The 17,557-nt window shown below is 40.9% G+C and overlaps 1 protein-coding gene across 2 annotated transcripts in view; it reads left to right on the top strand.

Annotated features, from left to right (window-relative positions):
* Positions 1-17,557, top strand: part of igsf9ba (immunoglobulin superfamily, member 9Ba) — a 75,879-nt gene continuing 58,322 nt past the window's right edge. For both annotated transcript variants that reach the window (XM_039622293.1, XM_039622294.1), the window contains exon 1: positions 1-275. In XM_039622293.1, the coding sequence (XP_039478227.1) occupies positions 212-275 (64 nt within the window). In that variant the 5' untranslated portion in view covers positions 1-211. The remainder of the gene's footprint in view (positions 276-17,557) is intronic.

The raw sequence follows: 17,557 nt of genomic DNA, 5'->3' as shown, positions 1-17,557 counted from the left end.
TACAAACGCGGCGGTGCAGGTGCTCTGTCTCTTCGGGAGAGGATGCGGATGGAAGGACGGGGGAGGGAAGGGATGAAGGGAAACGCCACGAGGAAAGAAAATAGGATATGAAAAGGGGCTTGTGCTAAGAGACCGCGAGGTGCAAGGTCGAATATGAGAGATTGGTTGAACGGGGCACTTTGCGTGGTAATAGCTGGTCGGCAATAGTACTATGATTTGGTATGTGGCCACTCTGATAGCAAGTGTATTCAGCACCAGAGGAACGGCCGCTCAAGGTGAGTTGAAGTGCAATATATCTTGTGCCGCACATAGCTTTTGATTTCTGCTGTCTTCGCGTGCGCTTGGTGCTGCTTGTTCTGATCGCATGAGATTTTTTTGCCCCCCCGTTCCTTCTTCTTCTGTATGTTAGGTCATAGGAACTGTGGGGCAATTTGATTCTAACAAATGGCTGCATATCTCATATGTCACGTGAAAGTTTAGCCCTGGTTAAAGGCTGTCAGGAAAACAAGAATTGCCTTGAAAACGGCCTGGCTCATTTACATGGTTACCTGAAATGAGATAGCCTAATTCTCGCGCCGGTGATAACACATCCATGTGTCCACGATGACTGATCACGGCAAAGATAGCTCTGTTAATGTGGCTGGTGGGTTTGGCCCGTGTATGTGAAATATGTGAGGCTCATTTGGGTGATAAAGCAGCGAGCAGATTGGAAGATAACGTCCCTGCTGCTGCTGCTGCTGCTGAGGGGAAATGTGTGCATTGTAGGCTATCATAGCAAGCAGTCCCATTTGAGTTCTCTAGAGAGGGGTGTGACCGTCTCAGCCCTCAAGATGGAAAAGTAACTAAATAATGCATCACGTGTCAGATAAAATGCACTCTTGGATTTGATAGAGCCCGCTGCAGCATGCATGGGATTCGTATGCTGAATTTCACATTGCACATGGATGGATGGAGGGAGGGAGGGGGGTCACGGTGCTGTATGTGATGCACTAAGCACCCAGGCTGCAAGACTCGCCTTGTGCTGATCTAAGAGCTTCGTAAACTAGTCATTCCTGCAGTTACAACCTGCACAATCTCCCTTTTGTTCATATTTATTTATTTATTTTTTACCGAGCACTCTGTATTGACCCATGTACTTACTTAACCTTGCTTTTCCACTTGTGTCCAGAGGAGGGAGACATGTGCCAAGTTGTCCCCTATTACTGATCCCAATGACCCCCACATACCCAGTCAAAACTGGTCTGCTCACAGGTCTGACTCCTCCTGTGATGTCAGCCAAGGCCAAGATAAGCCCAATATGAAGTCTTGAGCCAATGTAGTGAAACAAGTTTGATTTAGGAATAGAAACCACTCAGAGGGTGTTTTTTTAAACACTCATCATCTGCCTTACATAGATGGGGATGTGTCTTAATGATATCGATTCAAAGGTGTTGTCTGATATACTCACTGCACAGAAGGTGATTTAAGTCTCACAGGCTGCATGAGAGAATCACAAATCACGACATAGGCTATTAGTGACTACAAATGAGAGGCAGTCTACTTCAAATATTACAGGGAACCTAAATATACCATCTGATTGTAGCCTGCTACCACACAAAATCACTGACAAAGCATGAAAACACCAGCTGTGCCTTTTTTGAAGGTTTGTGAACTACAGCGCACACTGAACTGTGCTCAGTTTGAGGATTTCTGACAATAAATGAGGTGTTTTGATGTAATTTTTTGTTAATAGAGAACAAGAACAGACATGTTAAGTATCAGTATAGGTACAGTTGAAAATAGTTGAAAATTTAGCATAGTGCTAAAACATTAACATCAGTATTTACTATGACAGCTAATTAGTTGGAAGAATATTACTACTTTCATGTGTGTCCATTAATTGAGAATCTACACCCTGCCACTATTTAGCCTAGCTTAGCATATGCATTGTAGGCAAGGTGAAAGAACTAGCCTGTTATTAAAATGTTATATTTTTCATAAAGTTTGATGGATTTGCCACTGCAGATTATGTCATTTATTCTTGATCATTGCTTCCATGTATGGAGGCTTCAGGTCCGATTTTTATATTTCAATGGACAAAACAAATGGCCAGAAACTTACTTGCGCCAAAACAAGAGAATCAAAGTTGGATCTCAGACGAGCTGAGACTTGGCTCATTTTTCATGGCTGGGATTTTGTTGTATGTGCACTTTGCTCAGTGTTAGGGATTAATAAATGACCATGAGCCTACAGCAAAATGATGACGTTTCAAACTTAAATTCATGATGTCTGGTGACTTGTCTCAGAAACAGTTGCACGTATATATTTTATTGCATAAATGGAGAATGTCTTTTGTAATGAGATATAATTATTATTATTTTGGATACTATCACATTTATATAATTAATTTTTTAAAGCTACATAAGTTGTTTTTCAGGTTATTTAATGGGGAAAAAGTTTTTTTTTTTGCTTACTAATATACATTGACTGTGTGATTGTGTCTTCCAAAAATAAATTAAATTCTCATAAACTTAGACTTAATCAATTAAAAATGCATAGGATCAGACATCGGTTTGAGGTAGTGGCTGTGATCCCCCGCCTTCTTGAATATACTGGCTGAGATGGTTTGATTACATTCTCACATTGTATGAGAATTCATTCACTAAGTGTCCAAATCCAACAATGTTAAATCCACTTTAATGATTGTTGTAACAGAGGCTAACAGCAGCTAACAGAGGCTAACAGCAGCTAATACCCACAAAAACAGCAGCACTTACTGACAGAAAAGTTCTCAGCCTCAGCACCTCTGTATGGCTGTCATTTGAGAGAAGTGAGCTTCACTGACTCATCAACTCGTATTGGACTCCTTTTAAGTTTTACAGCCTCCTCCAGCAGAAATAGATGTAGACACGTATTGACAGCTAGGGTAAACAGCAGACTGACAGCCTACACTCACTACAGATGAATGGTGACCAGAGTTGTTTGTCCTACAGTGGCTACTGTAGCTAGGATTGTGCACCTAAATTGGGAGGGATAAAAACTTCTCGAGGTAAGATTTTACACAATGTAACTTTCAGATGAATTTGCATGTTAATAATTGAGAATGTATTACAATAAATCACATTTAGATATTTGAATCAACGCTACAAGATAAAAAGAGTTTTAGGAAAGACAGTTCTAATTGACCACATACAGGATAGATGGATGCCTCAGAAAGGAAATCAAAATATAACATACTGATAGACCTGCAGTGACAATAAAATAGATTTTTGGACTAGAATAGTCTTAAAACACTAAGTTGTGTTAATGGTACAACAGGGTTTTGCACAGGCCTTACGCCTCCTTTATAGGTACTTAAAGTGCATTTTGGGATTTAGACGAGGCATCATCTGCAAACGTGTTTGCTGTAATACACTGTGAGGCATGCACAGAGCTTATAAAATTACAATGAGTAGTTTAGAAACCCTTCTGGATAGGTTCTGATCCTTCATGGGTTGATCGATCTCAAACAGTTCTTGGCAAAAATTTGGATTTCCATCTGAAAGAGACATGATTGCTGGAGTGTGACCAGGACTCTTGGGTAAAGCAGCACTGAGTTATAAGAAAGTAGTCCCATAATTTGTTAATTGATTTTCAAGAGTTATAAAACCATTCCTCAAAGTATTCTGCAGAAGGTCTCTTCCTGTTAAAAGGGAACTTTTTCCTTCCCACTGTTGCCAAGTGTATATTCATAGGCGGTTGTTTGATTGTTGAGCTTTTTCTCTGTATTATTGAAGGGTCTTTACTTTACAATATAAAGCACCTTGAGGCAACTTTTGTGATTTTTGCACTATGTGAATAAAACAGAAAAAATTGAATTATTGAATGGAATTATTGTAAAGTGTAGGAAAGTTTCTGATAAGACTTCAAACTCATTAAATTATAATGCAAACTAATAGTTTATGATCTATCTTATTTGATCATCTAACGGCTATCTCAAAAAGTAGCATATTAGTGAACCACGAGGTAATCATTAGTTTGTAGTCATTCTTGTTTTTTAATTAGTAGCTCCCCTCAAGTCACACAACATTAACTACTCATTTGTTACTGATTACTTCCAACATTTGTTACTCTTTTTCTTTTGCCCCAAGTAGTGAAGCACCACAGAAAGAAGGTGTTTAGTAGGATTTAAGGATTACTTCACTGTTACTTGTTGTTTCCTTGTCCCCAAAAGCAAACAGAGACATTATTTATGGTTAAGCTTCAGCATCCTCTTTATAACCTCTTCACCAAATGTAATCAACAGCTTCAACATATTTTTGTGATTCGGTGAACAATCAGTCACAGGAACTAGACATTTCTTATTTTTTATTTTTGCCAAGTGCCCATTGGGGAGACGGCATATGGTGAGGGACAGCTGAGGTTAGCTCAACAAAGTCAACAGTGACTTGGCAACCAATGAAGGTGAAGCGTGAGGGACACTGACGGCAATACAGAAGTAATTAAATGTCATTGGCCATTGTTGGGAAGTGGTACACTTGAAGGACTATTTTCAGAGTCACTGATGGCTTACTGATCTCCTCCCTGGTCCTCTGCTGGGACTCTGTGTTTTTTAAGAGTTTGTCGAGCTGGCTTTTGGCCAGATGGTATTCATCTGTAATTCTCTTCTTGTGAGCCACCTCCTTGATGTTTCACTGGATCCGGAACTCCCTCATGAGCCATGGCTTGGCACGCTTGCTCTTAAACGAGATGGATATACAGATGCAGATGGGATTTATGAAGGTGTCAGAAATGTCACTCACATATCTGAGGGCTCCCCGAAGCACCGAGGCACCGTGTGAAAGCCCTCCTACTTGCTCTGTGGGTCCTGCTTCAGATTGTCGTTCAGATAAATGGGTCTGCCTTCGGTTTTTGTCTGGATGCTAGAACTGTCTGGGACATTAAGTGAGGCTGCAGTTCGTGATATGGTTGAAATACTGTTTTGACAGCAGAGTTTTAATTTGTCTGACATCCACTGTGGCTTCTTTCTTTAAACTTCCACTACAGTTGGGTTTAATGATGTTTTATGTGATGACTGAATAGGAACTGTGATTTGTCTATAAGATCTAATCTTTGTGAACAGCAGTCAAAAATTAGGTTTAGGGAAGCAAGGCTAATCTGGTGATAGTTTCACAATTTATTTAAAATGACTAAAAACACAACAAAAAGAGTTAAATTTGGTTTAGATTTAATTTATGGTGTAATGTGATTATAGATTTATGTGATCCATGTTTGATTTTTTTTTCCTGCTTTTGATTTGTTGAAACCTGATTTTGATATTTTATGCATCCAATTTCCATGATTTTCTGACTTCTGTGTCAGACAATCTTCAAGTCAGACAATCTGCACTTAATGAGCACACAGTTCACTGTGGAAAAACAAGCTGGAATAACCAAAATTACTATAGGGACTGGGTGCCAGTGCGTCTGCATTAGAGCTCTTTGGCGTTGACACCATGGCCTCACTGGACCCAAAAGTTAATTTAATTAAAGATTTCAGATTTTCTTTGTTGTCAGTGGTTTGGATTGGATAGTCTTTACTGTCCTCCAGGGAAAATATAGTTTGGAAACTGCACTTAGCCAAGAGGCCAATAATTCACATCATAAAATGAGTTAAGAACATAAATAAATACATATGTATACAGTCTGGACTCACAGCAGTTCATAATATAGTCATGACCTTTTATCTATTGATTCGTGCTGCAGGACATGAATTTTCCATTTTTTCTTTGTGCCACTGAACATGACGTTTGAAATGTACTGATTAAAAGAGAGCAAAAAAATCCAGCTATTTAGGGTGAAACAGGGTGGAGGAGAAATAAGTCATCTTTCATACCGGAGGCCCAAATACAACTCATACATGTCACAGTTTCATTTTTATGATTTTTAAATGCATTATAAATTGCAATTAAGTTAATTTATTAGAAATTACTGAGTTAGATTTACAAAAGTATCATGCTGTAGGTTAAAATACTGGCTCCCATGTCTTTTCCTGGTTGCCACAGTGACAACTTCCTGCTTTCTCTACAAAAAAAAACTGTCATGTTTTTGACATGAAATACATTTCCTATTTAAATGCTTTGCTTACAAATTCATGTTCACTGACATGAAAACCATAACAGCTCGTGTCCATGAACACAAAAAATTGGATTAATTTTATGTGGCTGTTTTACACACTGTCATGTGACCCGGCTGATATATCACGTGTACATCATAATAAAAACATGCAGCAAACTTCTTTCAGACACACAAAACATAAACAGATTTCGCTAACATTTGTTGTGTGTAGTTATTTATTTAATAGTTTACACTCTGTCAGTGACTCTGATCAGATCAGCTGTTCCTGTGTTTGTGGCCCTCCAAACACATTTGTGGCCAACGGGGAAGTTATAGTGGGCAAACTATGAAACATCAACACTCATAACATGGTTAAAGGTTTTTTTCTCCCATCACTTCTTTTTAGGTTTTCATTATATTTGTTGACAGTATGAGCCCAACAGTTTAGTTTCTCTGAATAAGAAGCTTTCCATTATTTAATCGCCCGACTGAATAAAGTTGATTGGTAATAGAGACAGTAGCTTCTGGCCCACACAACCTGGGCAGTTCAAAGTCATGTGAAGTCCTTGGTTTTCTTTCCTGTTGTCAAGTTGAGCGTAAAGTTATAAGAACATAAACCTTTTTTAAGTTTTGGGTTCTTAGTTAAGAATGAAAAAATCCAAATGATACATTGATTAATTACTGATTATTCATTTCTCATTGATTTTTGTTTCTGCTTGTTTTGTACCAATTTCTAACAACTTTCAGACGTCTGCACCTCCCCGTGTGCATCAGAAGTATTTATCAGACCCATATTTACCCAAAAACCACCTGTATCAGTAATTATAAGAAAACTTACGTAATATATATAACCTACTGCAAAAGTCACAAGTTCTTTTAAATGCTGCAGACAGCTTTGTATATGGGCAGATGTGTCTAAGAGCAATAAAAAGAAGCCTTCTCTGCTGGCCTATGTACTGAATCAGTTCATGTTGGTGTCTTTTTTAATTAGTTTATTTTTTAATGCAAATTAAAGTTGTATGTTGTTAAAGAAAATCATAATGAAAAAAATTCAAATTATCATCATAGAACTTGAGCAGTATTGTTAAATCAAGCCTCATCATACTCAATCCTCATCATGTGCTTCATGACAGTGCTACCTGCATGAGTGACCCAAAAAACAGATTATTTAGCCAATGGCTACACCAAAGTAGATAAATATATAAATAAACAATGAGAAATTAGTTTCTGTGTCCCAACAAAAGTAAAGCACTCAGCCTGTTCATTGCTATTTAATTATGTGCCTCTGACACTCCACTGCAAGTTTAACTCTTAAAAGCTACTTAAATAGCCATATTTGTAGTGGCACAGGTTGAAAGTATTAGCAATGCATTCATTGCACCGATTGTTTTCACTCCTGCTCATACATATCAGATTAAACTTGAAATATTTGTCCAGTGCGACTTTGCTTGATATGCCTGCCAAACAGTTCTGCAATGATCCCCTCCTGATTCTGTCCAACCAATCGTTTTTCTACTGACATACTGTACAAACTCTTTCTCTCACTCTCTCAGTTTTTCTCTGCGCTTTACGTTGTCGCTTGCTGTCGTGAGAGTAAAGCTTAGTAAGCTTAGGAGAGGGGCCGTGCTCAAGCTGTGGATGGCAGACTTTCAGTACTGGGCATGTGCCAGCTCTTTCTGCTGATGCCCCCTCCCTTCTCTACTCACTCCTCCTTCAGCCAGTCCAGTCCCAGCGGAGTCTCCAAACAAAGCCTGCAGCATTCTGGGAAAGCCAGTTTTTCAGATCATGTGGTTCTCGTTGGATGGACTGACACCCGCAGCCTTTAGATCCTCATCTCTCTCGAAGCATGTAGCAGTTCACTGCTTGCAGTAATAAGAATAATGTAATGTGCTTCAGTATGTCAGGTTTAGTGATCTGTACAAGTTGTCAGGTCGGCATTTCTTCACATGTGGCTAAAAAGTAAATAAAAAGTGAATTTGATTAAAAAGGCAGTGGATCAAAAAATGTACTTAAAGATTAATCAGGGATTTAAACTGAGAGGAAATGAACAATAAGTGGGTCACTAATTCAGTTAGGTGTGGGTGATACAGCTTCAAAATTCTATCATGATATTTCAAGCAAACTTGTGATAACAATATTTCTGACAATATAGAAAAAATACTGAACAGTGTTTCACTGATGCGTGCACCTTACAGGCAGAAGCATTTATTAGTGTAAGTAAATGCACTTTCCATAAATCAAATGGACGCAAATGGTAATATAATGTGTTTCAGAAGTGTTTTTCCTTCACATTACCTTAGTTACTTTGGTTTAACGGTAACTAAAGTAACAACTAGGGCTGGGCTATATCATACCGTTCACGGTAATACCGGTGTAATTTTGGGCAACGATAGGAAAATGAAATATCGCGATAGAATATGGGTAAAACGCGCATGCGCAGTGCCTGTGTTTACATACGCACATGGCGGCGACGCAGAATGAGAAGAGCGAAAGTGGATTGACGGGCTGACATGCTGCTCTCGCTCTTAGACATGCCTTGGCTTGTGTTGCATTATTGAACGTAAAAACATGGTGTTGCTATAGCAACTATGTTGCTATATGACATTTTTATATCATGCATTTTATTAACATGTATTATCATGTACATATATATATATATATATATATATATATATGAACACCCAGCACGCCCCTGCGGGCGGTTTATCCTTCAAGCTCGGGTCCTCTACCAGAGGCCTGGGAGCTTGAGGGTCCTGCGCAGTATCTTAGCTGTTCCCAGGACTGCGCTCTTCTGGACAGAGATCTCCGATGTTGTTCCCGGGATCTGCTGGAGCCACTCGCCTAGCTTGGGAGTCACCGCACCTAGTGCTCCGATTACCACGGGGACCACCGTTACCTTCACCCTCCACAACTTCTCGAGCTCTTCTCTGAGCCCTTGGTATTTCTCCAGCTTCTCGTGTTCCTTCTTTCTGATGTTGCTGTCATTTGGAACTGCTACATCGATCACTACGGCCGTCTTCTTCTGTTTGTCTACCACCACTATGTCTGGTTGGTTAGCCACCACCATTTTGTCCGTCTGTATCTGGAAGTCCCACAGGATCTTAGCTCGGTCATTCTCCACCACCCTTGGGGGCGTCTCCATTTTGACCTCGGAACTTCCAGGCCATATTCGGCACAGATGTTTCTGTATACTATGCCGGCCACTTGGTTATGGCGTTCCATGTATGCCCTGCCTGCTAGCATCTTGCACCCTGCTGTTATGTGCTGGATTGTCTCAGGGCATCTTTACACAGCCTGCACCTGGGGTCTTGCCTGGTGTGACAGACCCCAGCCTCTATGGATCTTGTGCTCAGAGCTTGTTCTTGTGCTGCCATGATTAGTGCCTCTGTGCTGTCTTTCAGTCCAGCTTTGTCCAGGCACTGGTAGGATTTCTGGATATCAGCCACCTCCTCTATCTGCGGTGGTACATACCGTGCAGGGGCCTGTCCTTCCATGATGGTTCCTCGTCTCCCTCCTCTTTCTTGGGTTTCTGCTGCCTGAGGTATTCACTGAGCACTCGGTCAGTTGGGGCCATCTTCCCAATGTATTCTTGGATGTTCGTTGTCTCATCCTGGACTGTGGTGCTGACACTCACCAGTCCCCGGCCCCCTTCCTTCCGCTTAGCGTACAGCCTCAGGGTGCTGGACTTGGGGTGAAACCCTCCATGCATGGTAAGGAGCTTTCTTGTCTTTATGTCAGTGGCTTCTATCTCCTCCTTTGGCCAACTTATTATACCAGCTGGGTACCTGATCACGGGCAGGGCGAAGGTGTTGATAGCCCGGATCTTGTTCTTACCGTTCAGCTGACTCCTCAGGACTTGCCTGACCCTCTGCAGGTACTTGGTGGTTGCAGCTTTCCTAGCTGCCTCTTCATGGTTCCCATTCGCCTCGCGGGATCCCCAGGTACTTGTAACTGTCCTCTATGTCTGCAATGTTGCCTTCTGGTAGCTCGATCCCCTCAGTTCTGACTACCTTCCCTCTCTTTGTTATCATCCGACTACACTTCTCCAGCCCGAATGACATCCCGATGTCATTGCTGTATATCCTGGTAGTGTGGATCAGTGAATCGATGTCTCGTTCACTCTTGGCATACAGCTTGATGTCATCCATGTACAGGAGGTGGCTGACAACTGCTCCATTCCGTAGTCGGTATCCGTTGCCAGTCTTGTTAATGATCTCACTGAGGGGTTCAGGCCTATGCAGAACAGCAGTGGGGACAGAGCATCTCCTTGGTAGATCCCGCACTTGATGGTGACTTGTGCTATGGGCTTGAGTTGGCCTCTAGTGTTAACACGCCACATCCCCATTGAGTTCCTGATGAAGGCTCTCAGAGTCCTGTTGATCTTGTACAATTCTAGGCATTCCAGTATCCAGCTGTGGGGCATTGAGTCATACGCCTTCTTGTAATCAATCCAGGCAGTGCACAGGTTGGTCAGCCTGGTCTTGCAGTCTCGGCTGACTGTTCTGTCTACCAGTAGCTGGTGTTTTGCGCCTCTGGTATTCTGGCCAATCCCTTTCTGTGTCCCGCTCATGTATTGACCCATGTGCCTGTTCATCTTAGCCGATATGATGCCTGACAGGAGCTTCCATGTAGTACTGAGGCAGGTTATTGGTCGGTAGTTGGATGGGACCGGTCCCTTCTTGGGGTCCTTGGGGATCAGGACCGTCCGACCTTGGTTAGCCATTCCGGTGTCTCTCGTCAACTAGCAGCTGGTTCATTTGTGCTGCCAGACGCTCATGGAGTGCAGTCAGCTTCTTCAGCCAGTAGGCGTGAACCATGTCGGGGCCTGGTGCTGTCCAACTCTTCATACTAGAGACCCTTGCTTGGATGTCTGCCACCGTGATGGTTACTGGACCCTGTTCAGGGAGGTTGCTATGGTCTGCCCTCAGATCCACTAGCCACTGAGCATTGCCGTTATGGGTTGTGTCCTTCTCCCATATGCTCTTCCAGTATTGCTCCGTCTCCAGCCTTGGTGGTGCTGTTCTCTTATTGTTCCCTTGCCACTGAGAGTAAACCTTTGCTGGTTCTGTGGAGAACAGCTGGTTTATTCTCCTGCCTTCTATCTCTCTGGTGTACCTCCTCAAGCGGCTGGCCAAGGCTGTGAGTCTTTGCTTGGCAGTTTCAAGGCCTCAGGTATGGACAGCTTGCTGTACTTCTTAGGCACCTTCTTCATTGTGCCTTTCTGCAACTCCGATAGTTGGCTGACCTCCCTCCGTGCTACCTTGATTTTAGCCCCTAGCCTCCTTTTCCATGGAGGGTACTGCCCCTTGTGGCTGTTCAACTTGTAGCCAAGCATCTCACTGATCACTGCTGCCGTATTGTAGATCAGCTTGTTAGTCTCGCTAATTGTGGCTGTAGGTATCGTCCGTAGTGCTGCATTAACATCATCTAGCAGACCTTCTGAGGGTACCCCACGCAATCTTGGTAACCGCCACGGGGGTCCAGGTTTCAAGCTTGGCCAAGATCCTATCTTTCAGGTCAGTTCCTCTCGCACTCAACCGATCCTTCTCCTATCGCACTTGGGGCTTGGTACCCAATCTCGGGTGGGGTGATGATATCTCCTCCTGACCTGGCGTCCTGGCTCCCCTTGCCGTAGCATTTATGTTGTACCTCGTCAATCTCTAGCTGTGAGAGCAGTCCCTTCTTTCGAATGTTGGAACACTGAGCTACTAGTTGTTTCGCCGTCATTGTGGATGTTGGGTATCGAAGAATCCACAGTTCCCTCATCCTATTCACGTAACCCCTTCCGCCAGGGTTACTTGCGTAGTAGCACTCGAATAAAGCCCTGTTTTACGCGGACCTTGTTGATCCGGGCGACGTCCGAGCCGGCATGCCTTCATATTTATCTGTCTCGCTCATATCTTAGCATAGGGGGTCTAGCCTTAGGACCCTTACTGATACAGACGCCCCAGGCAGGAATCGAACTTGCGATCCTCTGCTCCAAAGGCGTGTAGTCTATATGTTGAGGGTGTTAGTAGAGCCGTGGTGGTGGACGGCACTGCGTTATATCAACATATCTTGTCCATCTGATGTAACATAAATAAGATTGCACAGATACCGGCTAAAGGAGTATGAGACAGAACAGAACGCTGTTTGTAAAGCTCTTCATTATTTAGGGTGGATTGCAAAAAAATGGCATTTTGGGCAGTCAGTGTTTTCTCACTGAGCAGGACATACCTGATATAGTAGAAGGAACGCAGCATCTCTTAACTCTTGCTGGATACTCAAACATGCTGTCATAATCTAAAGTGCTGTCACTGAAAGTCTCTGTTTTTACTGCCTGTGTTTTATTAATTGCATTCTTGTGTTTTTGTGGTTGTGTGTGAGTCTCTATAATGTTATATGGTTATGGTTTCCTTTTATCATTCATGTTTCTGTCTCTTAGTGTCTAAGCTTGCGTGCTTTTGCTTCTTAACTTGGTACTGCAGCTAAAAATGAGCTTGTATGGTTGAATCTGGCATATTTGCACGATGAACTTCATGTTAATGAATGTGCAGGTTCCTTTATAAATAACTTAAACATTCAAAAAACAAATATGGTATTATATAGATCAGTGCATAATATTGAGGAGATCCCAGTGGTAGCACCACCATGGACTTCTGGGAGTGTGGCGTCTTGGCACTGGGATGTTGGCAGTGGATCCTTTGGGTTCTGTGGGTTGCACAGTGGGGTCTCTATGGATCCTGCAGATGTTCAGTCAGATTGTGTTCTTGTGCTAATCAAGCCCTGTAGCTACTTCCACTGGCCTGTTTGGGGAGGCTGTTGCCATCAGGGAGTGCTTTAACAATGAGGGTTGTGCTGGTCTGCTAGGTTAGATCAGCAGTAAAGTAATCCCCAAATAAATAGCAAACTAAAGTCTCATAGTAGAACATTGCATTGTAAAGAGGTGATCAGTGGCATTCACTTTGGCTGTCAAAGGTTTTAAGTTTGTGGCTTATTGGCGTGCATTTTAACAAAACAAATACTGTTATCTTATTGTTATCTTAATATAATCACTGCTAATTTGATATAAAATGAGATTTGACAAATTGTGTGTGTTAATATGTACGAAAAGGAATTAAACATAGTTTAACTACAGTTTACGGAACAAAGTAAGGCAGGAACAAAACTGCATATGCTGAATGATGATAATACAACAGTTCCTATTCCTATCCTTCTAGGTCATTAACAAGACATACTCCTCCTAAGAGTTAGTCCCATGTCTTACATCTTAAACGTGTGTATTCAGGAGAAACATTCACATGCATATGCATATGTCCAGCGATAGATGTGGATTCCACACTTACGTCGTGCTGAACTGCAGCTTGAGTGTGACAGTCAGTGAAAGAGGAAGCAAGCGTGTGAGAGAGGGAGGGAGTGAATGAGAACTGATGGAAAGATATGTGCAGTTGATGTATGAGGAGCTTATATGGAATATAGAAGCTCTGTGTCGTGGTTGCATACGGTTTACTGATGCAGTCTTGTGTGCAGCTTTAATTAGACAAGCCATGTGAACTCTCTAATATGTGTTATTAGCTGCGGTGTGTTTTTCTAAAACATTTATAAATCATCTAAAAATTGCAGTGAGAGACTTTAAAAATGACTGAATGGTTTCTGTGGCTTACAGCTACTGCCAGAGATCCCCTATAATGTGCAGCTCTGCCAGAGCAGCGCCCAGTGATGTTGGTTTGCCCTTTGTGCCTTTGGCAGGCCAAGCTCATTTCACACATCCATCTTCTTTCTCCTCTTGCTGCACGTTCAGGTGTCAGCACATCCACTGCATCCCTGACTGAGCATTGCTTGTCAGTGAAAGGGAACCTAGACATTAAAGAGGACTAAATAATGAAGAGATCTCTGTCAGATTGTTCCTGTACAGAAGAACACAGAGTAGACACAAGGTGCAGCTTTAATTTATGTGCCTTTTTTAGATTGTACAAAAAGAAAGAAAAACAAGCAGGAACTTAAAAAGCTCACAGATATTTAACTGACAGAGAAGTTTTTATTCCTATCTGAGGTGGAAAAGTTGGTAGAAGAAAGGAAGAAATTCAAAATTCTGTTTTAGATGTTTTCTGCAGTGGAGTGTTTATTAGCAGGATGGTATACAGTAAACAGAGTATGAATCTTTGAAATTAAATGATCAAAAGCTTAAGAGAGTACAGCACATAGGACAGCATGGAGACATGATGTGGTAAAAATGGCATCCAAACAGGAGGGGTGGGGGGGTGTCTGCAAAGATGGATGCTGAATTTTTAAAATACAGCTATGTCATAACATGTATATAAACTAAATTAATAGAGAATTTATGTTGGTTAAAATATTATTCATTCAAAAGTAAAGTGTGACAAAGTGTTAGTACAAAAGGTAAATTGAAAATAAAGTCATCGGTCATTAATGATGTTATAATTATGTAAAGTAAATGGCAACTAAAGCTAACAATCCACCAGAACTGATCCTTCCAATACCTTACAAGTATGTTTTTTAAGTGCAGTAGGGAGCGTATGGACAGCACAAATGTCATACAGTTACTAGTGCTGTGGTCGTTCCTTTAATGCTGAGGAAGAAGGACAAGGATCCTCACAAGCACACGAAAAACTACACATGGAAGATTGCGGCTAGTGTAGCTGCTGCTGCGACTCAGTAATTAAAAAAGGCAATTATGTTCACACATGGAAGTACTTTGCAAGGAAAGGGAGATACTTGATTCACAAAGGTACCATATATATATATGAGTGATGCTTTTGTGCATTTTTGAACCAAGTGAGGATATTCTTCCAATTTAGCAAAACGCCTAAAAGACTGGCATCCAGATCTGTTAACAAAAATTCAAATGCAATGAGTTTCAGTTTAACATCCAGTGTAATATCCCTCTTAAGTAGTCCTAAAACACACGTTACTATTGCTGTTGTGCATTCAACTGTGGTCCATAGGCTAAAATGTTTAAGCTATTTTTATGCAAGCATTGATGCTGTTAAGCTACTTTGCAACCATCTTAACATTTTAATCTGTGTCCTTTCAACAAAATATAATGTTACATTTGAAATAAGCAGTCCACCACTACCTTAAACGATAATCTTTATTTTTTAATTATGGTATCAAATTGTGTATTGAGTGGCATTAATTCTACTACATTTCTGGGATCGGGACATCCCTACACTTCACTGAAGAACCAAAATATGTAGAACAATGTGGAGACTACAGGTTTGTCTAAATCCAGGATTTTCTGTGTGCAGTTCTTAGGGTTCCACAATCACTTGAAATGTAATCACAATGAGTCACAATAGCTTGCCACAATTAAATGAAACCGATTGAGTGATACTGAAAATGCGTGCTCTGCCAACAGAACACAAAGCAAGCGTTCACTGCCTGACGACATGTCTGTATGTGCCAATCACAGCTGTTCCCTGAACCCCTCAGCTTGAAGTTGGGTCTGGAGAAGTACCACCATGTTAAAAGACAACTATACCAAACAATTCAAATGTCTGGCACAGTAGAAGGCTAAGAGCTTGTCCTTCGAAGCGGATTATTATTCGTTATTAGGAACTGCTTTGGATTTAGTGAAAGTGATACTAACCACGAACAAATCATATCCAAGCAACACAGCTGACTTATTCAGCCGCTTGCAAAGAGACCATAAACTAATCTGTACTCAATGTTTGAAGGCCAAATAACTGAAGCACCAAGGGGCAGCTAGCTTAATGTTAGCAAAAACTAGCAAGAAAAACTGCCAAGAATTCACAAGCTCGTTTCATGAGAAACATGTTTGTTTGAAATGTTTGTACCATACAGAACTAAAAGGTCTTGGACACACAACCTTTAATTTATTCCACAGTAACTTGGAAGTTTTAGGTATTACTGGCAAAAAGTAACTCAGTCCAACACAACTTTTTAAATCACCCAATGACATTTTTTGATTTTAGAGCATTTCCAACGCATCTCATGACTTTCACTGTCATCTACACGTTGTAAAACCATTTTCATTTCCTGTTTTTCTCTTTCCATCATTTTTACTACATTTCCTTCCATTTCTGTTTAAACCCTTGATCTGTGTACAGATGACGCTAACTTCCAAATCAGTGATTACCCAGAATCCCCCACACCATCTTCCATTTTTCCTTCGTATCCTTTGGTATCTCTTTGATTCCAAAACATGTGTCAGTCCCCATGAAATTATGACTGCCGTGTTAATTCTGCATGTGTGTTGTTTATAAAGATGTAGTGATGAGCTCGGGTCGTATCAGTTTATTACATAAAGAGTTTTGGATCCTTAATCCAGTGCAATGCTACCAGTCATAAAATGTTAGTGACTCACTGGTGCTCTTCCTTGCTTTTTAAATTATACTGTGGGACAATGAAAGCTGCTAATATAATTATACTCTTAGATGCACTGCTATAGTTATAATTGTAGTTTAGGTAACTATATAGATAAATATAGCATGCTAACTACAAATAAACGCCTTGCCTTTTCTTTGCTAATATGGTATCATCTTTTTGGACCAAGGTTTCCAGTTTCTTTATAATAATTTCCAAATAATGTGTTCCCATCTTGCACATTCCTCTGTAATCCATTCTTTGTTTCCTTCAATGTCGTTATTTTATTATAGTTTTTTTTTACATTATTATTTACAATATATAGTAGTGTTTTATTTTCAGCAAATATTTCCTAAATAGTTATTTCCTATTCTGATTTGTGTTATTCTTTTGAGATAAAGGCCTTAATCCATATAGTATATCTGACCTTTGATACTCAATTAACAAAGTCTGATTAATAATCCTCTTTCACACATCAGATTATAGGCTTTTCTATACACAACCCATACACCTACACTCTGTTTATCTGTGCATTTTTGAAATTCCTCTCAAATAAGACGGTTTTAAATAAGCAACTTAAATGTAGTTTATGTTACTCATTATTATACTGACACCAATTATAATCCATTGAATTTTTTAAAGTTTGAAAGCATTTTTGTTAATTCTTTAAAAAAATATATTATTTTTACATGGTTTTTTTTTTTTACTTTCTGCTGCATCTTTCCTTGAGTGGAATAGTTTGTATTCTGTTGTAGTTTAGGTGCTGCGTGTTTTAATTGTGCAGGCCCAGATTAGCGCAGTAACACAGATATGTATAGGCACACACAGACTCAGGCTATTTGCTGATGTGACCTTCAGCACATGCAGGCTGGCATTCAATTACCGCCCTGTCAGTGGCCCCTCCAGCCCAGTGGCTGCATGTCCTTGAGATTCTCTCTCCAGCCTCTGTCCAGTCTATATTCCATTACATCCTCCACATCAGGAGCTCTGTCCAGCATAAAGCGCCATTCAGCTCCCCATCACTGAGAAAGCACGCACACATGCACCCACCCACCCACCCACACACACACACACACACACACACAGCATTTTAACGTTTGATGTATCCCTTACAAAATCTCTAACTGCAGTGAGCAATGGTTATCCTCGCTCATGTGCTGAATCAAATCCAAACACGA

The sequence above is a fragment of the Oreochromis aureus genome, linkage group 14 (genome assembly GCF_013358895.1).
Source record: "Oreochromis aureus strain Israel breed Guangdong linkage group 14, ZZ_aureus, whole genome shotgun sequence".
NCBI classification, from domain to species: Eukaryota; Metazoa; Chordata; class Actinopteri; order Cichliformes; family Cichlidae; genus Oreochromis; species Oreochromis aureus.
The sequence above is the reverse complement of the archived record's forward strand: the minus strand, read 5'-3'. Positions and strand labels throughout refer to the sequence as shown.